General features: G+C 40.1%; 1 protein-coding gene across 1 annotated transcript; it reads left to right on the top strand.

Moving 5' to 3' along the window:
- Positions 1 to 2,129: 2,129 nt before the first annotated feature.
- LOC308297511 (cell adhesion molecule CEACAM5-like) lies at positions 2,130 to 21,410 on the top strand (the record flags this gene model as incomplete). The annotated part of the gene is made up of 7 exons (XM_080740935.1): positions 2,130 to 2,166; positions 6,639 to 6,926; positions 7,399 to 7,662; positions 13,208 to 13,483; positions 15,780 to 15,830; positions 20,699 to 20,980; positions 21,148 to 21,410. The coding sequence occupies 7 exons, from the start codon at positions 2,130 to 2,132 to the stop codon at positions 21,408 to 21,410; spliced, it is 1,461 nt and encodes a 486-aa protein (XP_080597061.1).
- Positions 21,411 to 26,068: the final 4,658 nt, after the last annotated feature.

Raw genomic sequence — 26,068 nt, 5'->3', positions numbered from 1 at the left:
TCAGGCTGGCTAACATTATTGTCACTGAATATAAGTAGCATTTCCTTGTAGCGATCCCAGGAAATGGCAAATGTAACGCTCTCTGTGTTAACGGCGACTGCTTCTCAAAATGAAACAGCCAGCGCTAGTGCGAAGCTAACGCTATAGCGTATCTCACAGCTCAGCCTCTCGTCTGTAGTAAAAAATAAAGCCCCACCGTTCGCGAAAGCTTCTTAACTTTTGTGAACATTCTATCCAAAAGGTAAAGGTCCTATACCGGTCTCTCATCTGTTTACTTCTCAAGCGTGAAAGAAAATCGAAGCAGCGTGTTGAAATGAAGAGTTTATATCGCTCATTTTGTCAGCCAGTCCCATGTTTTTTAGACATTCCGGAAGTTGCGGACGCACAGAAAACGTTACTACCTCCCCTGGTCACGTGGTATAGACAACAATTAATAGTGGGGAAAATAATGCACTGGCTGGGTCATACCAAAAAATGAGATCCTCCCTGCTTGGCACTCAGCATTAAGGGTTAGACTGGGCACCGGGGGTGAATCCCTGCAGCATGCTAGTGTTGTGTCCAGGGGGTGTACTTTTACATCAAGCTGCTTCACGCTACAGAAACAGGAGATATGGGCTCCTGCCTCATGGCTCGGCAAGGCTTACTTTATTGTTTGGATTGAAATGAAACAAGTTCAAAATTTAATGTATTTGACCAAATACATTTAGAATCGCTATTCGCTATGCATACCATGCACTGTAATACATTATTATAAGCATAAGGTACTTACTTAAAAATACTCACAGCTCTTTATAACAATAACCAGCACATTATAAAGCATCTATATCTACCGGACTATATGGATCAACAATAAATCCACCAGACAAGCCAATTGATGAGGGAAGGCCAACCGCAATGACCAGTGATGCTGCTGGATCCATCCTAACCCAACCTCTGACCCCTAGCAGTGACATCACTCTTCATGACAATAGAGAGTGTTGTCCTTCAGTGCTGTGAAGAATGTGAAGCAATGCATATATTGTTTTGGAGTCAAGTCAAGTTTATTGTAGACCTTTTTCCAGAGACATGCTGTGTAGTTGCGTTGTCGCTGTGACTACTGCAGCTGTGACTACCGCTTGGAGAAATCGGTCTAGGTCTCAAAACTGGACCAAAATCAAACAAACCAAGCCAATAACATGCCTACTGAAAGATTTTCCAAGTATTGAAGTTCACTGCTAACATGCTTGTATTATCTGTCAGCTAAACTCAAGGTTTCCCCTTGAAGGGAACAGAACTTTTGGGTGTAGATATCTCTCTGCATGGGCCATGGCCCACATCGGCTGACAGTAACACAATTGCAAGGCTGCATTTGAGATAGTCTTTACTTCCGAACTTGAGAGTAGACAAAGTGGCCGTTGGCATTGTGCTCGTCGTAGGTAGGAGGGGATGACGTCCCTCCTCTGGTTCTGCTGTTTGCCCTGACCTCGGCATACTCTGTGGATGAGATGCCCAGACACACACACGCACACTGCCTGCAGTCCCCAAACTCTCTGCGGCCTTGATTCTAAAATGGGCCCATGTGTGCAGCCTCTCTGGCTCTGCAGTGCCTACGTTTTAACAGTGGGCAACAGCCGGCGACTCTAACGATAGGGAATGTAGGAGGCCCTTATCACCCTGCCCTTCAACCCTCTACAGTACTCACGCATGCACACAAGAGCAGCTACTGTACATAAGGAAAACAAATGTATTGTCTAATCGCTAATAAGTCATCCATTTTTAGGACACAATAAAAATTTGGCCTTATCACTTATTTTCTTTTTTGTTACTAAATAACTTCACAATTAGGTCACTCATTCTCAGTTCTCAGTTTCTTAAAAACAATGCAAGTGTTCTGCTATCAGACAATAAATAGACTCCCAGAATGTGGTCAGTTTGATCATAGCACAGCAGATGTCTTCTTTGTATCAGGGTGTAAGGATGGTGGATATCAAAGGATATAAGGAATGACAAAACTAATTTAGTCATCACATGATTCAATCGGTATTGTGTATTTTTATATAAAAATATTTTGTGAGGATCAACATCACATTGACACACACATACTCAGTTCTGTGTCACGCATACCTGATACCCACAGAAGAACAATGAAAATGCATGTGGTGACCTTCTTCCTGGCATTGCTTTCAGGTGAGGACTTTTCACTTCATCAATAACAATAACATTATACATGCAGCACTTGCTGATTCTTTCATCCTTGTTTGTAAAGGGTAAAATAAATGAATGCTGTTATATTGTTTGATAGGATGACTTACAGTAGCCTACGACTTCCAATACTTTCAGATTTGTCTTTGTAAATGATTAAATACATGTCCAGCTATACAAAAACAACTTTGTATGTGCACATTTTCAGTTACCTTTAAATGTAATGGTTTGTAATGCAGGAAGATGGTTCCAATAAATAGCTACAGTACATGTAACATGTGCACTTTGTCAGAATCCTGCCTAAAACCTGTCAGTTGTTTTCTACAGGTTTAAGCCATGAAGCAGGAGTTCTGCCAGACAATCTACTGAATGAAACATTTGGAGGCAGTGTGATGTTCAACACAACAATACATACGCCATTTGTATTAGTAGATTGGACTTTTATTAATTATGAAAATGTTGTGACCACAATAATAATCTCAACTAGTACAGATGCAATTGTAATAGGATCAGGCTATGAAGACAGGATTACCTTGAATACAGCTCCTGTATCACTGGTGCTCAGAAAGCTGACATTCAATGACAGTGGAAAATACAGAGTCAGTGTTACTCTGGCTGGAGGAGGAAAACTGGAAGGATCTACCAATATGAATATCTACAGTAAGTATAATATTCAAAGTTCTTGCATCACTGACATTATAAAACTCTTCTTCTGGGCTATACTTTGGCTGTTTTTGCCTACTTTAGATTTTCCTTTAATATACCCACATTAATGTTTGGTATCATTATTTAGAGCACAAGCTAGTCTACTATATATATTTGACCCTCACTTTGACATACACACCATGTTGGACCCCTAAACATACATAAAAACATAAAAACCTTAAACCGATTTGAAAAAGCACAATCATGCTCAGCTTTGAATTGAAGGTGGAAGTAAATATTGGTTGGTTGCACATGTGAACATACAATAGTCAAGTTATAGCATATGTTGGCCTGTACGCATACGTATATGTAAACAAAAACAAAAAAAGTTTTTTTCTCAAATCATCATCACCTATGTGACCTAATTATTCATTTTACTTTGACATACTTTATCAATGTATCGAACTTTAAACACCAAAAGCCATAAAATTATATTTGGAAAATACGATTTTACTTTCATTACTTTTCATTCATATATCTTCCAAATGTATGTACATCTACCTCTTAATGACTGCCTCATGTATGCCTGCATTGCCTAGGGTACATGATTATACATTTTAAAATTATCTCCAGGATATGGATAGCCTCGCATAGCCAGACAATTTCAATCACTGCAATTGTTTTTGCACCGGCAGATTCGTCTGATTTCAGGCTAGGATATAGACACTCTTATGTAGCTGACAGAGATGATTGTCTAGTGTATGATCACGCAATTTGTTCAGCAATGGAAGCCACTTGCTTTCTGAATTTGCATTATCATGCAGATTGTTTTATTTGGATTTCAAACACTGAAGGACTGAATGCTTTGTTACCCACGTTTTGTTAGCTTGTTAACTGTGGAACCACAGTAACAAGTCTTCAACTTTCAATCATTTTTGCGCATCGCAATTATTGTTGCCTTCATTTCAACTTGGAGGAAGAACTTTGGTCTTGGGTGGCTCAAAGTAGCTAACGGAGCAGGGGCGTTTTTATGGGTGGGCCTGGCAGGGAAAAAATTCTCTTTAAATACAATGTTTTTTTTGTTGTGTTTTTTGTGTGATCATCATCTTGCTTAATATGAATAAATGAACAGTACTTCATTTCATCTTTTACACTAGTAGTGGGAGAAATATGTAACAAAAAAAGGCAAATGTGTTCACTTCCGGCAGAAAGCGTGAAAATTTGCACCTAGGGGTATTTTTGTGCGCTGAATTCAAAAATTGACGGTCCCAAGCACTTTTCCCATGGGATCTGGTGGCTCTCATTCACTTACCATACTAGGGAAAAAAGACCCCCCAAAAGATCTTCTTCAAGTAGCATGTGAGGGGTCAAACTAGGTGTTTTTCGGGATTCTGAATCCATTGCAAGCATTTGTTTTGCACGAAAAACATTCCTTTCCGAGAAATGGACACAACAAAACTTTGAAAAGTGATGACTCATCACTAAACCATAGTTTGTGGGGTCCATTTCTTCCCCAAGGAATGTTTTTTGTGCAAAACAAATGCTTGAAATGGTTTCAGAAACATGAAAACCCCCTAGATAGACCCCTAACATGCTACTTAAAGAAGATTTTTGGGGGGTCTTTTTTTCCTAACCCTAACCCTATGGTAAGTGAATGAGAGAATAGTGAATTTGAGAAAAGTGCTTGGGACCGTCAATTTTTGAATTCAGCGCACAAAAATACCCCTAGGTGCAAATTTTCACGCTTTCTGCCGGAAGTGAACACCTTTTTCACATATTTCTCCCACTATAGCAGCAGTTGGCTGCTGTGTGTTTGGAGGGGGAGTGTTTATATTTGTAAATGTGTTGTTGGGATCAGGGTTCGAGTTATGTGGGGGCCAATGGGGGCTTAGCCCCCATAGATAAAGTCTGGGACCCCATAGTCAAAAACCCCTATGGGGTCTCTTTTTTTTTTTTTTTTTTTTCTCCCCTGCGCTCTCTGGCTCTCATCAACACAAACGTAACCTCTCAGTGGCATGTAGGTGCTATTTGGCTACTATTTTCCAGGACAATTTCAAAATAAACATGTTGAATGATCGATTGTATAGATGAAAAAAATAAAATAAAGACTCTTGTTTTGAAATGCGCTTCTGTGCAGAGAGGAAATGGCTTTCATAGGACGAGCCTTTAACGGTCGTCCACTCTGTCGTCAGTGCGTATCTTGCGCCCTGATGGACTCGTGGTGAAATTAACAACACAGGCATAAAGGAATATAACAGAACACCAAGACAAGACCATGTAGGCTATAAAGGCATTAAACATCGTCCTGCTCGTCTCATCGTCACTCAGTCAACAATTGGTGAGTGAGTCGTGGCTTTAGAGTTGGAGTAATGATGGATGCTATGCTGCTAGCTAACACTGTTTTGGCTAGCGTTGTGGACACATTGTATGGGTCCTGAAAATAGCAGATCTAGAAGTTCACAACGCAGCGCGAAGCGACTCCTTGTGAACTTGTAGATCGGCTATTTTCACTTCTACTTGTTTGGGTTTAGTTTCTCTTGGTTCACGGGCTAAAACGTTTGGGAAGCAATACCATAATGCTTGCTGTAGTAGAACAGTGGTGTAAAATTAAGTAGATAACTGAAAAGCTTTTGGAACTGAATGATTATATGATACTGGTGTTGTCTGTCTGTTGGAGTGTTGGTACCAAGAATTCCATCTACTATATAGACTATCTTGCTGGCTGGTGCATGTGGAAAGGGGCAAAGGGAAAGTGTAGTGTGCCGTTCCCGATTGTTTAGCAAAAAAAAACCTGCGGAAACCCGAATAAAATGCGATAAAAACGCGATCAAAACCGCGAAAAACCGCCAATTTTCGCGGGCGCGCTCGCGCACTTCGCGCGCGTGCATGACCCCCCCCATGTAGGGCCCCCATAGCTCTGGGAGTATAACTCGAAAACTGGTTGGGATGAAGTGCAGCAGGGAACTCAATGCTTTGTATTAGCCTGTTAATTATTGTTCATTGATACTGCTGCCCGCACCCGTTTTAACCCCAAAAAACACTAATAATTTACAGAAAAAAATTATAATAATCCAGAAATTTCTCGCGTGCGCAAGAGTCCCACCCTGAGCCCACCCTGAAGTTGCCAGGCCCACCCTATTTCTCTGTTCTGGCTGCACCCCTGTGACAGAGTACAGCATCTAGCAATGGGCCTGGTGTACAAGATACACTACACCTCCAAGATACCCATGTACCTGACAAACTACTTCCTAAAGGTCAAGGATGTTCATGATCACAACACCAGAGGCAGCTCCATTAATCATCATCAACGTAGATTTAACACTAAACAAGGCTCTAATTCGTTTTCCTGCTATACCACCAACATGTGGAACGCCCTTCCGCAAGCCTTAAAGGAGAGAAAATCCCTAGCCTCCTTCAAAATTGGTATGAAAAGTCACCTTCAGGCGGCTGCTACTAATGACTTGTAAATAGACTAAGCCCCCACACTCCCACCCCCCCTTTTTTCTGCCATTGTATTTGATGTTATGCTTTTTCTGCTTTTGAAATTGATGTTATCCTAGATAAAGTGCGATGTTCTATCCATCTGTCTTTCAATGTTATATGAGATACATAAAGTGTGGTTCCTGTGGAAATAAGCCTTTGCTTTCTAGGATCTCCTTTTAGTAGACCTTGTACCTGTGATTTGTGCTGTCATGAAACTGTACTTTTTTCTAATGCAAACTACTAATACATTCTTCAATCAATCAATCAATGCACTATTTTGATTTAATGAGGTGCTTCAAAGTGAAAACCATTATCTTTTTCATCAATAGCACCAGTCTCCAATGCAGTCATAACTCCCAACGCTGCAGACTATGTGGAGTTCAGTGACACAGCAGTCCTCACCTGCTCCGTGTCCTCTGGTTCCTCCCTCTCTTACCTGTGGCTGTGGCTCAATGGCAGCTCTGAGGTCACAGCCAGTGAGGGAGTTCAGCTTGGTGATGGAGGCTCCACTCTCACCATAGTCAGTGTGACCCGCTATGACCAGGGACCGTTCAGGTGTTGTGTGTTCAATCCCATCAGTAGTGAAACCAGTCCACCAGTAGAGCTCAAAATCAACTGTGAGTTAATAACCTGCATGCATGTCTAACTTCATATCATGCCGTTGTTTTCAAACATTTTCATATAAAGGACCCCCAAATGTATATGTATTTGGTCAAGAACCTGCTATACTATAAGCTTTTGTCCCAGGGACCCCATTAAGATGTCTTAAAGAATGTTTGAAATTATTAAAAATCTTTAGCAATCCACAACTTGAACCCCCTCAAGGACCACTGGAGGTTCCTGGAACCTCTTCCACTGTCATACAGTTTATATGCAAAGACACCATAGAGTATGGAGCTTTAATTTACTGTAAACAGATTTAGTTTTTTTGCAGTTGCTTTGAGTTTGTCCTGTTGGTTCTGTCTTTATTTTTAAAAGCTGCATAGTAAATACTTGCCCTTCTACAGCTTCATGTTTGTTTATACTAACTACAAATATAATCTATTGGTGGCTTTTCTTTTGCTGGTTTCTGCTATACACAATCTACAGTTGGCCCAGAAAACACAAAGGTGACGGTTTCCCCTTCAAAAGACTACTATGAAGAAGGGTCAACACTCACTCTGTCCTGCTCAGCTGACTCCAAGCCTGCTGCCCTGTTTTACTGGTTTCTGAATGGAAATCTGTTTCCTCTCACTGGACCTGAACTTATAATGAACATTCAGATCGGTCAGAGTGGTAACTACAGCTGTCAGGCCTTTAATAGCAGAACTCTAAGATATCACATGTCTGAGGTCTCAGTTGTTTCTGTTCTGGGTAAGTGGAAAATAATAATAATAATAATTGAAAATGTACATAACCGTAGGCATTATCTAGATGCTGCCTACTGTTTGATATGTTACCTTTGTTGTTTAACATTGGCCTAGGTCTTTGAAGCCTTTTGAGTTGATTTTTCAGTTATTCAGTGTTTGAACTGGAATACAACGATCCAATCCAATCCCCTTTTTTATAAAGCCGATTTAAACCAAAAGCGCTGAACCAAAGTGCTGTACACTCATTAACAAAAAAATTAAATGAAAAAATACTAAAATACTACGAGCAAAACAATACACAATAGGGTGCAACATAAAGATGACACATTGCTAGTGGAAACAGCAACTCTCAGTCTCAGTCAAGTCATCCAAAGTCAAGGAGCACAAACGAGTTTTCAAACATGATTTAAACACCATAAGTATTTGACTAAAGAAAAACAATAACAACTATTTTACTTTTAAAGAGGACTTGCAGCGATACCTTAAGTCATGCTTTATTGCGACCGTAAGGTCGCAGTTTAGTTGCGACCGTAAGGTCGCAGTTTAGTATGAAAACCTCCACCGGCCGTCCGTCGGTCACACGTGCGGTCGACCGCACGTCACACGTGCGGTCGACGTGTGATGAGGTCACGATGAGTCATCTATGCCCAAATATAGATTTCTAGGTCAGATGGCCCATAGAGTTTGTGATGTCAAACCTAGCAACCCAACCCAAACATCAAACCTGATGTCAGACCTGAAGTATCCTTTTATACCCATATATGGAGATACAGAGATCTCCATATATGGGCATATTAGAAAGCCCATATATGGGCATATACGGATGACATCAGGGATATCCATATATGGGCATAAAAGGGACAAGGGCTTACAGTTAAGAGATCTCCATATATGGGCATATCAGAAAGCCCATATATGTTCATATACTGATGACATCAGGAATATCCATATATGGGCATAAAAGGGACAAGGACTTACAGTTAAGAGATCTCCATATATGGGCATAAAGGGACAAGGACTGTTACAGTAGATATAGAGATGTCCATATATGGGCATAAATGAACAAGGACTGACAAACACTGAGATCTCCATATAACCTATGGGAATATAAGGGACGAGGACTGTCAGCTTGTAGACCTATTTTCTAAATATTGTTGTACATTAAAAACTTGAAATGGGTCGTTCTGCATAGTACTTGGGATTTGTTGATGTAAATGTTCACATAGAGTGTAATAATTGGTAAAACAAACTTTTGGCCTATTTGTGGAGATAAGCGACCAACGGTCGCTTATCTCCCGATTAGGGAGTCTTACTGGTATGAAAACCTCCACCGGCCGTCCGTCGGTCACACGTGCGGTCGACCGCACGTCACACGTGCGGTCGACGTGTGATGAGGTCACGATGAGTCATCTATGCCCAAATATAGATTTCTAGGTCAGATGGCCCATAGAGTTTGTGATGTCAAACCTAGCAACCCAATATAAACAAACCTGATGTCAGACCTGAAGTATCCTTTTATACCCATATATGGAGATACAGAGATCTCCATATATGGGCATATTAGAAAGCCCATATATGGGCATATACGGATGACATCAGGGATATCCATATATGGGCATAAAAGGGACAAGGGCTTACAGTTAAGAGATCTCCATATATGGGCATATCAGAAAGCCCATATATGTTCATATACTGATGACATCAGGAATATCCATATATGGGCATAAAAGGGACAAGGACTTACAGTTAAGAGATCTCCATATATGGGCATAAAGGGACAAGGACTGTTACAGTAGATATAGAGATGTCCATATATGGGCATAAATGAACAAGGACTGACAAACACTGAGATCTCCATATAACCTATGGGAATATAAGGGACGAGGACTGTCAGCTTGTTGCGACCGTCAGGGAGCAGTTTACTATGAAAACCTCCACCGGCCGTCCGTCGGTCACACGTGCGGTCGACCGCACGTCACACGTGCGGTCGACGTGTGAGTCTGACATCACCCCGCATCAGTCTGACATCACTCTGACATCACAGAGTCCACAGCTGATGATGTGGCGTGATGTCATACAATACACAAACAAGCCCTATATAAAGGGGCAATTCTCACCAGGGAAGAGAGCATTCCTCGACTCAGACCTTATCGCCAGGATCAACTAAGCTTATAGCTTATCATCACATCCAACCATCTTAAGATACTCAGCTAGTGGGGAATGCTCTCTTCCCTGGTGAGAATTGCCCCTTTATATAGGGCTTGTTTGTGTATTGTATGACATCACGCCACATCATCAGCTGTGGACTCTGTGATGTCATCGTATCTCCATATATGGCCATCTCCGTATATGGAGATATAAGTTGTCCATGCCCAAGTATGGGCTGGTGAGGTCAGACTTGTCTGTCGTACATTTCGGTCAATTCCAGTGGGGATGCCATTGAAAAGTTAATCTAGTTGTACAAAGTAATCAAAGAATGGGTTGACTGGTAGGCTGGTTGACTGCTTTATCTGTGGAGAGTGTATGTCACTGAGAGTCCTTTTATAGCGATTGAAATCATGATGAGGTCACGATGAGTCATCTATGCCCAAATATAGATTTCTAGGTCAGATGGCCCATGGAGTTTGTGATGTCAAACCTAGCAACCCAATATAAACAAACCTGATGTCAGACCTGAAGTATCCTTTTATACCCATATATGGAGATACAGAGATCTCCATATATGGGCATATTAGAAAGCCCATATATGGGCATATACGGATGACATCAGGGATATCCATATATGGGCATAAAAGGGACAAGGGCTTACAGTTAAGAGATCTCCATATATGGGCATATCAGAAAGCCCATATATGTTCATATACTGATGACATCAGGAATATCCATATATGGGCATAAAAGGGACAAGGACTTACAGTTAAGAGATCTCCATATATGGGCATAAAGGGACAAGGACTGTTACAGTAGATATAGAGATGTCCATATATGGGCATAAATGAACAAGGACTGACAAACACTGAGATCTCCATATAACCTATGGGAATATAAGGGATGAGGACAATGCGTAGCATTGTGAGCTTGTAGACCTATTTTCTAAATATTGTTGTACATTAAAAACTTGAAATGGGTCGTTCTGCATAGTACTTGGGATTTGTTGATGTAAATGTTCACATAGAGTGTAATAATTGGTAAAACAAACTTTTGGCCTATTTGTGGAGATAAGCGACCAACGGTCGCTTATCTCCCGATTAGGGAGTCTTACTGGTATAAACCCTGCACAAACTGTGAGTGAGTCCGTCAGTCCGTCAGTCTGTCTGTCACACCTCACACGTCACACTCTTGCCCTGCTCATATCTCCGCAACCGTTGCCCCGATCCATGCCAAATTTTGCACACACACTCCTTACCTGCCAAACTACAACCTCCAAGGACCCCCGGAGCTCCAGGGACCCCCAGGTCCCTGGGGGACCCCCAGATGTAAAAAATGACCAAATGTGCTAAACTGACCAAATGACCACCCCAACGGGACTGCTCACGGGGAATTCCCGGGGACCACCGACTCCTGGTGCTCCAGAACGGATGCAAAAGTGGTGGCACCCCCAGTGGAGGACCCCCTACACTGCAGCTCACATAAAATGCCGTAACTCCGGCTAGGAGCGACCGGGACAGCCGGGGCCGGTACCTATTCGTCCACCTTGCCGGCGCGGAGACCCCACCCCTCATTTCTCACATGGCCCTCTTCTAGCGCCACCATGAGGCCGATTCTTGCAAAACACATTTTTGGACACTGCTCCTACAATTTTTTCCCTAAAATCACGTAAATCGGTACACAGTATGTCTACACTCATCCCATCAACATGAATCTCTCCCATATAGCGCCACCTCCATGGCCGATTTTTAAAAACACATTTTTGGACACTGCTCCTACAGATTTTGCCCTAAAATCACGAAAATCACTACACAGTATGTCTACACTCATGTCATCAACATGGATCAGGAAGATTTTGGCAAAACACATTTTTGCCCTATTTGTGGAGATAAGTGACCTACGGTCGCTTATCTCCAAAGATGACACATTGCTAGTGGAAACAGCAACTCTCAGTCTCAGTCAAGTCATCCAAAGTCAAGGAGCACAAACGAGTTTTCAAACATGATTTAAACACCATAAGTATTTGACTAAAGTAAAGAAAAACAATAACAACTATTTTACTTTTAAAGAGGACTTGCAGCGATACCTTAAGTCATGCTTTATACTACAGTGCCTGTGGAATTGTTGATAATGACTATTGTAATGTACTTAACTTGAACAAAAAAACAAGAGTAATCACAATATTATTTCCATATTATTGCGACCGTTAGGGAGCAGTTTACTACCAAAACCTCCACCGGCCGTCCGTCCGTCACACGTCACACCTTTGTTTGTGTACGGTGTGATGTCATATATCTTCAGTATGACATCACACCACATGTGTACACAAACCTTTGTGTACGTTGCTGTGGCAACAGTCTGTTGTTGCTGGTCTGTTAGTGTACCTTAGCAACCACCTTAGCAACCATGGTTTTACCCTAGCAACCAACTGTTTACCCTAGCAACCAACTGTTTACCATAGCAACCATGTTTTTTTTACCCTAGCAACCAACTGGGCATAAAAGGGATTCTGTTAGGGATCTCCATATATGGGCATAAAAGGGATTCTGTTAGGGATCTCCATATATGGGCATAAAAGGGATTCTGTTAGGGATCTCCATATATGGGCATAAAAGGGATTCTGTTAGCTGTTAGTGATCTCCATATATGGGCATAAAAGGGATGCTGTTAGGGATCTCCATATATGGGCATAAACGGGATTCTGTTAGGGATCTCCATATATGGGCATGAAAGGGATTATGTTAGGGATCTCCATATATGGGCATAAAAGGGATTGTATCCCAGATGATGCCCTGTTAGGAGATCCACACTAACAGAATCCATATATGGTCCTACCGACAGCTGCTATAAGCCAACCCTGGCGATAAGGTCTGAGTCGAAGAAATGCTTCTTTCCTGGCAAGAATTGCCCCTTTATACTGTAGGGCTCGTTTGTGTATTGTATGACATCACGCCACATCATCGGCTGAGGACTGTGTGATGTCATCATATCTCCATATATGGAGACATAAGTTGCTCATGCCCAAATATGGGCTGGTGAGGTCAGACTTAGTGTGATGCGTAGGTTATCTCCATATATGGAGATTCAACTTCAATGAGTAACCATGGCAAACTGTCAACTGCCCGTATGTCTTGATAATTGGTAAAACAAACTTTTGGCCTATTTGTGGAGATAAGCCACCAACGGTCGCTTATCTCCCGATTAGGGAGTCTTACTGGTATGTATAGTTGTTGACTCCTACTACTACTAGCCTACTCATACCTTACATACAATACTTAATAAAGAATAACAAATTAATACAGTAACATTTATTTTTTACAGGGCCTGTCCATGAGCTTAGTTAATTAATAGTTTTACAACACACAAAAAAGCCTAAAAGCATATTTGTGTTTTACCAACAGAGAAGATATCTGGTACAATTATCAAACCATCATCAACAATCCAACCTCATGAGGGCGAATCAGTCAACATGACCTGTGATGCTGATGGAACCATCTATAGCAGAGAATGGAAGAAGGATGGCCAACCTCTGACCCCTAGCAGTGATGTTACTCTTCAGGACAATAACAGAGTGTTGTCCTTCAGTGCTGTGAAGAGAACAGACAGCGGAGAATATTCTTGCAGAGTCAGTAACTCTATCAGCTTTCAGGAGGCTAAATACCCCATGAAGGTGATCTGTAAGTGTCACCAGTGATTAATGTATTAATTAATTCATGAATTTGTTTATTTGTTTGTTTGTTTTTGTTTGTTTATTTTGTTAATTGTCTATCAATCTTTCTGTCTTTTTTTCACCCCTGTCTGTGTGTCCTTGAGTATGTCTGTCTATGTCTGTATACTCTCCTTTTTTTTTTTACACCTCTACTATTTTCTTGTCTAATGATTACACTGTAGTTTGTAGATTCGTGTTGATTATTCATGTTTAGTGTATTATCCTGAAACTTTGACCATAACATAGAATAATTAAATGATGAGCCTAATGTGTTTCAGATGGACCGGACAATGTTCAAATCGAGGGTGCTACTGTAATAGAGGAGACAAATCAGTTCATATTAACCTGTTCTGCTGAGTCAGAACCAATTCCATGTTACCAATGGATACACAATGAAACAGAGTTGGATGAGCATTCTCATGAGCTCAAGAAGACAGCTCAATTTTCTGACAGTGGGAAGTACATCTGCAGAGCCAAGAATAATGTTACTGGAAAAGAAAATGAATCCAGTGTCCACCAGCTGTCTGTTAATGGTAAGGTTCAATTGGATTACTTGGTATTGCATAATAGGGAACAGATTCATAATATGTCTATATAAAAGATAGAGTAATGTCAGTTATCGGTACTGAGACTGGGTTGCAGTACTGGGACTCATTCTATATTATACAATGTGTTGTTTTTGGCCAATTAAAGGCTGCAGTTGGTGTGCTTTATATTAGTCACTATGTCACCTATTTATGTAATGTTTATTTAAATGGATGAATGGAGATGAAAGTTTGATTGTCACATCCGTACTCATTCAGATTCTAAAATGTAGTAGTATAATTGTGTGTTTTTTTTTTCCCCCCCTGGATATCAGTCATGAGCATTGTTCGGTTGCATTGTACCTCAAAATTAGAAATCTACTGCTTCTGAGGTGGTTTGCTTCGCTGCCATGTGCGCGTGCACCGCTCGTGTGTGTGTGTGTGTGTGTGTGTGTGTGTGTGTGTGTGTGTGTGTGTGTGTGTGTGTGTGTGTGTGTGTGTGTGTGTGCGCGCGCGCGTGTGCGTGTGCGTGTGGTGTGTGTGTGTGTGTGTGTGTGTGTGTGTGTGTGTGTGTGTGTGTGTGTGTGTGTGTGTGTGTGTGTGTGTGTGTGTGTGTGAGAGAGAGAGAGAGAGAGAGAGAGAGAGAGAGACCCTTCTGCACTATCTATATGAAATATAAATAACAAAACAATTGTAACAATTCTCTTTTCTTCTCCTGTTCCTTGTTCCTTGCTCGTTTGTTTTTTGTCACACGTTCCAGAGGAAGGATCTACAACACCACTGGAGGTTTACCAGCTTGGGCCATTGCCGTGTGTTAATGGTAAGGCTCAATTGGATTTCTTGGTATTGCATAATAGGGAACAGATATGTGAGTAATGTCAGTTATCGGTACTGAGACTGGGTTGCAGTATTGGACTCATTCTATTCTATATTATACAATGTGTTGTTTTTGGCCAATTAAAGGCTGCAGTTGGTGTGCTTTATATTAGTCACTATGTCACCTATTTATGTAACGTTTATTTAAATGGATGAATGGAGATGAAAGTTTGATTGTTTTAATTATTCATTTCCTGCCATTTTGAATGCCATTTTTTCAGGATATCCTGCCAGAAGTCTCCATAGACTTCCATGTAATTTATAGTGCACGGATCATGCACGCCTATGCACATATCATGCACCATGTGTGTGCAGGATGTTCACAGCTTTCAAACCAAAAAATCCGATTGGAAATCCGTTCAGGCATTCATGAGAAAACAGCCATTATGTTTTACATGTTATGTAAACAAAGATGGCTGCCCTGTTTGAAATAAAATAGAAGTGGCCTAACTTTTAAATAAATGTGAATAATGTTGTTGATGGCATCCACATGGGAACTGCATGGCTCTGGCTCCAATGTGAATCTCTGATCAGAGCCCATTTGACTTCCGTTATTAAATGAATGTTAAATATTTCAAAAGGTGGAGGTGGATCAGGTGCTTCTGTGGCTTTCATACAAAGTTTGGTGCCGATTTGTCCAGCAGCTCTAGTCTAGGCACGCACGCGCGCGCGCACACACACACACACACACACACACACACACACACACACACACACACACACACACACACACACACACACACACACACACACACACACACACACACACGGTTAGCTGTGATTATTAATCGGTTCTTCTCTTCTTATCTGGTGCAGGGGTTTCATCTCCACACTGTGACGTTCTGCGTCCATGATGGTGACCAGCGTTCTGCACCCTGCAGCCCTACAGCGCCTGTAAGGACTACGCTGCAGCATGTAGATGTTGATATGATGTACTGTAGGCCTACTGTAGGTTAACAGACCTGCATGGCATGTTTGGCTAATGTTTAATTGGTATATATATTTTCCTGTTCAAAGTTTTCAATCGTTAAAAAAGGGAAAAAAATCAAGTCTATGATATGTTTCTTTTTATGTTTCTTCTCAAATCTTTTCAATAATACAATGTTGCTGTTTTGTGTATGAATTATTGATTTGTAACCTCAAGGGACAATTGGTGTAAAGACAATTAACCACATTGCTGATAACTTATCAAACTATTTATGATAAGATGCTGTTATCACTTTATAACAGAGGTGAGGGTCGGAACTGTGTACTATGGTCAAACTTATCAGTAATGTAAAAAAAAAAAGACAGATATCTTGGTATAGTTATGGACTGACCTGAATTTTAACAGCTACATTTACACAATTACAAAGTCAGCCTTCATATCACCTTGAGAATAAAGGATTAATTATGTCCCAGCAGGATTTGGGGGGGAAAAAAACTCAAAACATTACTTACTTCAACTGGGAAACCATCTGTTCTTTTCATCTGTTCTTTTAAATCAAAGCTAAACACTTTCTGTTTGCTGTTGCCTTTTATTTTGTTTTTTAATCATTCTTCTGAACATAAATGTTATGTTTACTTCTTTTAATTTGTATTGTCTAGGGCCTTTTATAATGTGTTTATTTTTGCACTCTCTTAATTCTCTGTGTCTTGATGTCTTAATCCCTAATATTTTATGTAAAGCTCTTTGAATAGCCTGGTTGTTGAAATATAATAAACTTGCCTTGCTTGTATAGTCTGGCCTTTGATATTTTTTGGAATGATAGTGAGCTCAGCCGATTAAAATCTCATCTGATATATTTGTACATAAGTAATCTGTAGATGTTCTATGCTTTGTTAAACTGCAGGAAATTCATAGTCACAGTATCAGGATAGCATACAATCAGTATAATCAGATGTGCCGTTTCAAGTCTTTGGGCTTTACTGCTCTTTTCCTGAACATTTCCTGCAAATGCATTGTTTCTTACCCTGTTTTGCATTTAATATCTTTATGAAAAATGGGGCATATTTTTGCAGTAACCCACAAATGGCAAGAAACCACTCCATTCCCAAGGAAAGCAGAATCCACCATCATAGGTATATTTAAACTTCAAAGAAGGTCATAAAAATAGCAAACATACTGATCTACAAGCTCAACGTTCTGCAAATCCGCTGGAAATCTACTGTCTTGCCAATGGTAGGACATATGGCACATGTGTATACTATATCAATGCAGATATGTTTGATCTGTGTTGAGAGTGGGTGTGAAGGGAAGTGGTTCTAGAATTATCCCTTTTTGATGTGCTCACTTCACTAGTTCCAATACAGATTTGGAACTTGGCTCCTATCTGCAAAAAAAAAAAAACAACAACAATGCAATGTAGCTACATTAATCACTATTGTGACCAGAAGGAGTTACAGTACTTATTTATTGTCTCATAAATCTTATAGGGGAGTGCCCTAGATGAAAATTCCCAGATAGGGAACTTCAAATGTGACACATTTGTAGACCTTGAGGTGTTTTTGGAGGCATTTATATTTTTAGGGGGCATTTGCAGTTTGTTATGGCAACTTTACAGCAGACATTAGATTTGACTAACCCTGGAAGCCCTAGTTGAGGGTCTATTATGCAAACATGCATTTTGTTATATAGCCCATACAAAAATGTATTGTAGTCTAGTCTGTCTTATTATGACTATCACAAGTACCCGGTAAATACTAAATGGGTTTTGTCCATTTATGTAGTGGATTGAATATATTTGTATTTGACTTGATGTCAATTGATATTGTATGGCCTTATCAATAGATAGTGTTGATGGAATTAGGTGAAATATTATTTATTTTATTTTGCTGATAAGGAACTTGGAAAACTTGTTTTATAATATTAGTATATGATTGGATGTGGACAACGATCATTTTCATACTGTACATAACAAAGATTAAAGAAAAGATTAACAGACCATAAAGACTCAAATATGAGCCGCTACATTGGCAGCACATTTTATTGTCTGATTTGCCATAATTTTTTAGGACACAATATAACTTTGGCCTTATCACCTGTTCTGTTTTGTGTTACTAATTAACTTCACAATTTGGTCACTTTTAGTGAGTTGAGTAAACAAGTATGCAAGTGCCTGCCATACTATCAGACAATTCAGTAAATAGGCTATGTGACCACTGTCCAGTTGTGTGATCATATCAACAGCACAACAGCAGGTGTCTTCTTTGAATCAATGTTTTGAACATATAAAAAATTACATGAAATAAAAACACATAATTCTATCTGCGTAGTGTATTATTAACTATGATGAGCTTCTGAGCCTTTAGATGAACTAGTTTCACTTGCGTGCACACACACGCGCGCACGCACACACATGGCAGAGTGAAGGCCAATCATAACACATCCTTTCTGGGACTTGGCACTACACTGCTGTTGACTGTAATAACGTGGAAACACTTCTTCCTCTTATACTTGCTTATATTACATTATTTTAAAATATTTTGTGAGGATCTACATCCCATTGACACACAGCTTACTCCTTGCTACATCAAACATACATACCTGATACTACAGAAGAACAATGGAAATGTATGTGGTAATCTTCTTCCTGGCATTGCTCTCAGGTGAGGATTTTCACTTCAACCATAACCTAAAGCGTACAGTAGCTACAGTACACTGATTGTTTGTCCTTAATTGTAAAAATAAATGACCTACAGTACTTCTAATAATTTTAGATTTCTCTTTTATAATTCATTAAATAAATGGCCAGCAATGGATTTGTGAACAACACATTTTCAGCTGCCGGTACTGTATCTTTAAGAAATGGTTTGTAATGCAGGGGGAAAAAATGTTCCAATAGCTTATATTAGCCTTTATGTTCTATGTGCTCTTTGTCAGAATCCTGTCTAAACCTGTACATTTGTTTCTCCAGGTTTAAGCCATGGAGCAGGAGTTCTGCCACACAATCTACTTAATGGAACACTGGGAGGGAGTGTGATGTTCACCACAACAATACATACACCATTTGTATTTGTAGATTGGACTTTTATTAATGATGAAGGTATTTTGATTGTAGTAATACAGTCAACCAGTACAGATGTAATTCTAACTGGACCAGGATATGAAAACAGGACCACCTTGAACACATCTCCTGTATCACTGGAGCTCAGAAATTTGACGTTTAATGACAGTGGAGAATACAGAGTCAGTGTTGTTATAGCTGGAGGAGGAAGGTTGGAAGGATTGACCAATCTGAAGATCTACAGTAAGTATGTTATTTACTGTATGCTGTCATATGGAAAATCTATGCTGAGATATTAAGTTGTTAATATTTGATAATATTCCCCGGACCACCATTATATATACATTTTCTTTTTTACCAAAATAATAGTTAAAGCCTGATCGAAATATCAATACTTGTATGGTCTCTATGTGTATTTACTTGTGTAATATTGGGGGCACTCTGGAAGTCCTTCAAGGATTTCTGGGTGTCTCCGTATCTCGCATCAATCAGTAGAATACAGTGAAATGTGACACTTATACTCTTACTTAAGATTACTGATGGCAGAAAGGATATTGCTAATGTATGGCTTTATGGCTCTTTTGCCTTTGTACATAGGTGAGCTAGTAATGATTTTCTTCAAAAGTTATAACATAACATGGCATACTGGAAAAGGTGCTGTTTTTGTCTCACAGGAAAAATCCCAAATACAATTGAATTAACATCACAGGTGATTAATATGGTCTTGGACATTTCAGTCAATCTGTTTTGAAGATATGTCCTTGTATAGGCCTACACAATAGCACATGATGATGATACAGTGTAAACAGTATGTATTGCAGTATGTACACTAGGCATACAGTACAACTTTTCCAAGGGTACAAACACAGTACCAGCCTCATGTAGCTTAAAGCTGCAATTGGTAGCGTACATAGTCCAATCTAGGATTTAAACCAAGGATGAGCGCAGATTGCTCACCCAATGCTGTGTCACTTGTGGGATGCAGCATGTGGTGTCTAACATGTGGGTCTTATGCAAGTGCCATCTAGACCTACTGCACATACAGTATGAAACAGAGCTTTAAATGCATTTTGAGAAAAAAATAATGCTTTTATTTGTTCCAAAAGCTTTATACCCTGTATATATGTATGTCAAATGTCACAATGCGACAGCTCTGTTTACACAATGCTGTACCCCCTCCAACTGTATATATGTTCCCCATTTTCAACTGTTTTTATTGTCTCCACCAGCCGAAGGCAGGGGGAGAGTATGTTTTCGCCCCTGTCCGTCCGTCCGTCCGTCCGTCCGTCCGTCCTCCAAGTTTGTTACCAGCTAATCTCCGGCACCGTTGGCCCGGTCGCTGCCAAAATGAGCACACACACTCCTTGGATGCCAATTCAGAACCTCTGCCCCACATTTTTCAAATGGCCCTGTTCTAGCGCCACCATGAGGCCGATGTTTGCAAAACACATTTCTGTACACTACTCCTACAGATTTTGTCCAAAAATCACGCAAATCGGTAGACAGTATCTCTACAGTCATGTGATCGACACAGATCTGTCTTATTGTCCATATTCCATCCTGATTGGCTATTCCATGTAAGATTGGTCCACAGGTGGAGACCTGTGCTCGGAAGAGCACTTCTTCTAGTTTTATTTGTGACACTTGCTTTGGCAATGTAAACGTATGTTCTCATGCCAATAGAGCTCCTTTGAATTGAATTGAATTGCAATTGCTTTTGGCTCTATGTTGTTTAATTAGAGGTCTCTGCATTATGTTTTGCTGCACAGTGAAAACCACTATCCTTTTCATCAATAGCACCAGTCAACGATGCAGTCATAACTCCCAACACAGCAAACTACATGGAGTTAAATGACACAGCAGTCCTCACCTGCTCAGTATCCTCTGGTTCCTCCCTCTCTTACCTGTGGCTGAATGGCAGCTCTGAGGTCACACCCAGTGAGGGAGTTCACCTTAGTGATGGAGGCTCCACTCTCACCATAGTCAGTGTGACCCGCTATAACCAGGGGCCGTTCAGGTGTCATGTGTTCAATCCCGCCAGTAGTGAAATCAGTCCACCAGTACACCTCTTCATCAGCTGTGAGTAAATAATCCAATGTGTTCAACCGCATGGGACACTAAAAACACAAAAAATGGAATGTAGAGATTAATCTTCCCTGCTTGATTTAGCGTATTCTAACACCTTAAGTAAGTCTCACAAAAAAAAAGAAAAAAGAAAAACGAGTGACTGTTGTGTTTTGTTGCAGATGGACCGGAGAGGGTGACTGTTGTGGGACCAACTTCCTCACATATTGATGCTTTCATATTGCTCTATTGTTCTGCTCTGTCTGTACCATGTGCAAGCTTCACCTGGTTCTTCAATGGAACTCAGACCGACATACAGGAAGCTGTGTATGTGATACCATCTGGCACCAGCGCTGACTCCGGGAAGTATACCTGTACTGCTAAGAACTATGTCACAGGACTCAGCCAAACAGTGGACCATGTGTTAACTGTTACAGGTATGTGACAAAACAGAAAACTACTGCTGTACGGTGGTGTACAGTCTTGTGTAGCCAGACAATCAGAGATCTCCTCCTGATATGTCTGGGGGAATGGGATTGCACAGCAGGGAAAACCAGCACTAACAAACCTACAGTATGCCTACTGCTTTGAAAACCAAACCTGATGTAGTATGAAGGACCAAGCTAAAGTCTTTGCATTGGCGAATCTCAGAATTCTTTCCACTTAATTTAATGTTCTCTAGATGTCACCAGACCTATTAGTAAGTACGCAGAGATCTCTGATCGTCTTACAGTATGTGAGACTAATTACTGTATTGTTGTCCTGTCAAAACCTACATTCCGTATTATTATTTTATTTTGTACTTATTATAATTAAGCTCCTTCATGGGCATTATTACTGTAGGTCTTTCAGATCCACATCTAACTGGTGGCATCTCAGCTGCTGGGGCTGCTGGTATAACAGCTGCATGTTTTATAGCTGTGATAATTCTGGGGTTCTTCATTGTGAGAACAAGGGGGTAAGTATTATATTCTCTTATATTCTATTCTATTATATAATCTTGTTCTGATTGGTGAGCTGTCTGATATGGATATTAATCAAACTTGCACATTGTCAATAGAATACTGATTCACCCACAACTGCAGCTGCTAGCTGCTTTATTTATGAAAGTTAGCAGAACAACAGATCACTGGCACAGCCGTGACATTGTGTGTGTGTGTGTGTGTGTGTGTGTGTGTGTGTGTGTGTGTGTGTGTGTGTGTGTGTGTGTGTGTGTGTGTGTGTGTGTGTGTGTGTGTGTGTGTGTAATGTAATGTGAATTATGTCTGCTTACCTACTATGTTATAATATTGCCTTGATTTATGATGTATGAGTATCATCAATTTTGCTATTTGCCATCTCAACAGCGTTTTATTATTCAGAAGCAAGACCTGTGACCCAAGCAGGAGCAGTGATGCACAAAATCCAAGAGGTCAGTATTCACATGATCCATCCAATATTTTCTTCACCTTCCACATTGTATGTCTATTTATAAGGTAGGCGGTTCTAAACTATAAACAATTATACACCATCTTCAACCTGGGTTGAACATGTGGGTGAGTCATCCTGGTGTCAACCCAGGGGGAGCGGCCCTGGGTTGAGGTGATCGAGTATGAAAGCTCCTTTTAAAGTGTCTTCTGATTTGTAGTTGAACAGAGAAACAAACTATTGGTGATTCAGCTATAATCCATTGCAGGTGGCAGGTCTGTCTCCAATGTGCTATAGGCCTATGTTAAATAGCTCTAGCAATCATTGCTATATAGAGAGTTTATTCAATAGCAGGAAACAGAACATTCTTTTTCAGGTCGGAATACCAATTTAATTCACCCTTTGTTAGCCTTCTGGTTGGTCCCTGACTGATCAACCAGCAGGCTCTATCTGCCTTGTCCCGCCCTGATTCCGCCTTTTTTATGTTGAATTTTCTAAAACATAATCTTTGGAGAAATATAAACATTTAAAAACATGCTGAGTCACTATACAGCCACTGAGCAGCTTCATTTTACTGAAACCAAGTTTTAAATTAGAATTGAACACACAAAATAATAATACGAAGCAACTGAATTAAAATAGTAGTGGATGGAGTGTCCCACCGAATGTCCCACCAAGACACAGCAACCAATGGGTGTGAAGAGGGGCGGGACAACGGGCGGGACTTGGCAAAGGGTGAATTGAATCAGGAGTGAGAACTCATACAGGATACAGGATAAAAAGGGAAATTGCACATGATCAAACACATACATGAGTTGACAAAATTGTAACTGGAACACAAGCTGACAAATGATCTTTCTGGTGTTGTCACTCTGTCACTGCTGATTGGATAAAACCCCCAAGTGAAACCCATCTGAAAATGTGAAATTATGTTTACTTAAGAGCTGGAGCCATGGGAGACCCCTACTGAAGAAACACTTGCAATAATTACGTAATGTTCGGCAGAGCTTTAAGTTGCTTCAACCTAGTTGCTTTTACACAGCACCTTTAACATGTGAAACAGTTCTGTATATTAACAAATATGTGATACGAATTTAATTTCATCACATCAAATTATGAATTCATAATCTATTGTTCTATTTTTAGATGAATTTGAAAGTCTGACTAACACTTCCCAATGTGTTCCATGTGTGAGAGTTTGCATATAATACCAGCAAAGCTGTTGCTTTTTGGTTCCTTATTTGTGTACACAAAGGGGATTATATATTATTAAAAACTATATATCAATTATGACAAGGCATTGTATCCTGTGTCTAGAATCTGAAGATGTACATGTATATGAGAACGAATGTACACATATACCTGTATATGAGAACTATTCAGAAATGCAAGAGGAAACAGGACAACGTTGATCTCCAGCTGTTCACAAGGTGAGTATTTGGCCTATAAATGAAGGAACTGGTGAGCAATCTAAAGATCAAAGGGCGAGCATTCAACACTTTTTACACACTATAATAAAGGACACCAATTAATGGTTAATTAATCATTACTAAATGCCAAGGTTGTCACCTGGTGTTGGACCATTGGGCTCCTTACACAATATTTATCCTAATGGTGGAGCTAGATGAAAGGTCATTATGGCCAAATTAGCCACTAGATTTTGAGATCCAGTCCAGTGTGCAATTCTATATTTTGGCCTATGGGTGGTGCTAGATGAGCAATGTTGTCACTGAATCACCATGTCACTGATAAGTTGATTCATGTACACTCAAGTCCATACAGTAATAATATTAGAAGCAAGACATGGAAATTATTCACTTTACTTTGAAAACAAGGTATGGTAATGAAGTACATACAGTACACCAATTCACAAAACATTAATATTCACATCAATGCAAACAAGTAATTAGTCCCACCTCTAGTGAGGCTAAAATAATTCTTCTCTATGCCAACAAATTCTAGTAAGAAGAAGGTTCACAATTTTGCATAATTTAAGCATGAGGTATCAATTCAAATGGTTAAAAGATATTTGTAAGTGCTACTGTACCACTTGTCTGGTGCCAATGATTGTCAATAATAAGTCAGCCTATTATCAAAAACATTATAAGGAATTAGAGGATTCATTGCAAACAAGACTTACAAAAAATGTACCGTATCCATGCCTTTGTCTCCAGTATAGATAACTGTCAATAATGGTCTATTTTCAGGTCTCCCCCAAAAATGGTCACCTATTCACCATATTCCTGGCCCCGCCCCCAGCTTCCTTTTCATATCCTGAAAGAGGCGGAGCCTGAAAAAGCTGGCCTGAAAAACATCATTTGGTTTCCAGTGTCCTTGCATTAAAGTGTCAGTAGTTGGCGTTCTGGGCTCTGAATTAACCTGTGTTGCCATGTCTGCTTATAATAAGCAATTTGTGTCTTTTAAAAAAATTGTGTAGTTGCTTACTGGGCTGCCTTACTTTCTAATATATTTAAAACCAGTGGTTCCCAAATCCTTTCATATCAAGGACCCCAGATTAACATCATTTGTCCACAGTCCCAGTCCCCCACCTGAAAAAAATTTGGTGCCAGGGACCTCCACACAGATTTATGTTGTTAAAATGTTTCAAAAATATTCAAAATATTTTAGTCCACACAGAGAAAAACTCTCTAGCGCCCCCTGTAAAAGGCAATGGCAGCCTCCATAGAGAGGGCCAGGAATAATAGCGGAGCGGCTAACTGCTTTTTTTCACCAGAATCTTTCAGTTCATGATAAAAGCGTGAAAATTGGCATGGACAGTCTCCATGGATCACTTGACAAGAAAATTGGCCGAGGCAATTGAAATTTCAAGATGGCGGCCATTTTTCAAGATGGACACCACCGTAGTGAAGCAATTAAGTGATATAAGGAGATACTTGTTTGCACTAACTAGCATTGACTGCTATGGTCTCTTTTGCAAGACACTTTATGTATATATACTTATATATTATTCGCCCCCTCTATTGATGCACCTTCTCCTTATTGGTACTGTACTGCTCTTGTCTTTGTTTTGTTTTTTGTTTTTTTGTTTTTTTTTCCCCCCTCTTATCTATCTTTCTTACGTCTCTGTAACTTTGTAAATAACTGTATACTGCTGTGCTACTACTGGTCAACTAAATTTCCCCCTTGGGATAATAAAGGTATCTATCTATCTATCTATCTATTTGATGATGCAAGCATGAAAATTGGCATGAACAGTCTCTGTGGGTCACTTGACAATAAGCAACCCACAGCTATTTGAAATTTCAAGATGGTGGCCATTTTTCAAGATGGCCACCACCTTAGGGAGCACTGAAGTGATATAATCGTTTATTTGGTGATACAAGCATGAAAATTGCCATGAGCTGTCTCAAAGGCTCATTTGACAAGAAAATGCCCACAGTCACTTTAAATTTCAAGATGGCGGACATTTTTTAAGACCTAAATGGAGCATTAGGCAATATAATTGTTTAGTTAGTGACACAAGCATGCTAATTGTTATGATCAGTCTCTGACAAGAAATTAGACGCGCTACGGCCCTGTTACCAGGGCACAAACCGGATGGTGTACAGATCACACAGGATTTAAATGGCATTGGATGAACGATCGGACTAAGTGTAGGGTTACGGCATGAACTTAGTTGTATCCCATACATCAAAGTGCTTGGTAAAAGGTGGTAAAAGGATAAACTACTGCTGC

The sequence above is a fragment of the Nannobrachium achirus genome, assembly GCF_963921795.1.
Source record: "Nannobrachium achirus genome assembly, chromosome: 2".
NCBI lineage: Eukaryota > Metazoa > Chordata > Actinopteri > Myctophiformes > Myctophidae > Nannobrachium > Nannobrachium achirus.
Note: the sequence above shows the minus strand (reverse complement) of the source record. Positions and strands in the feature narration are given on the sequence as shown.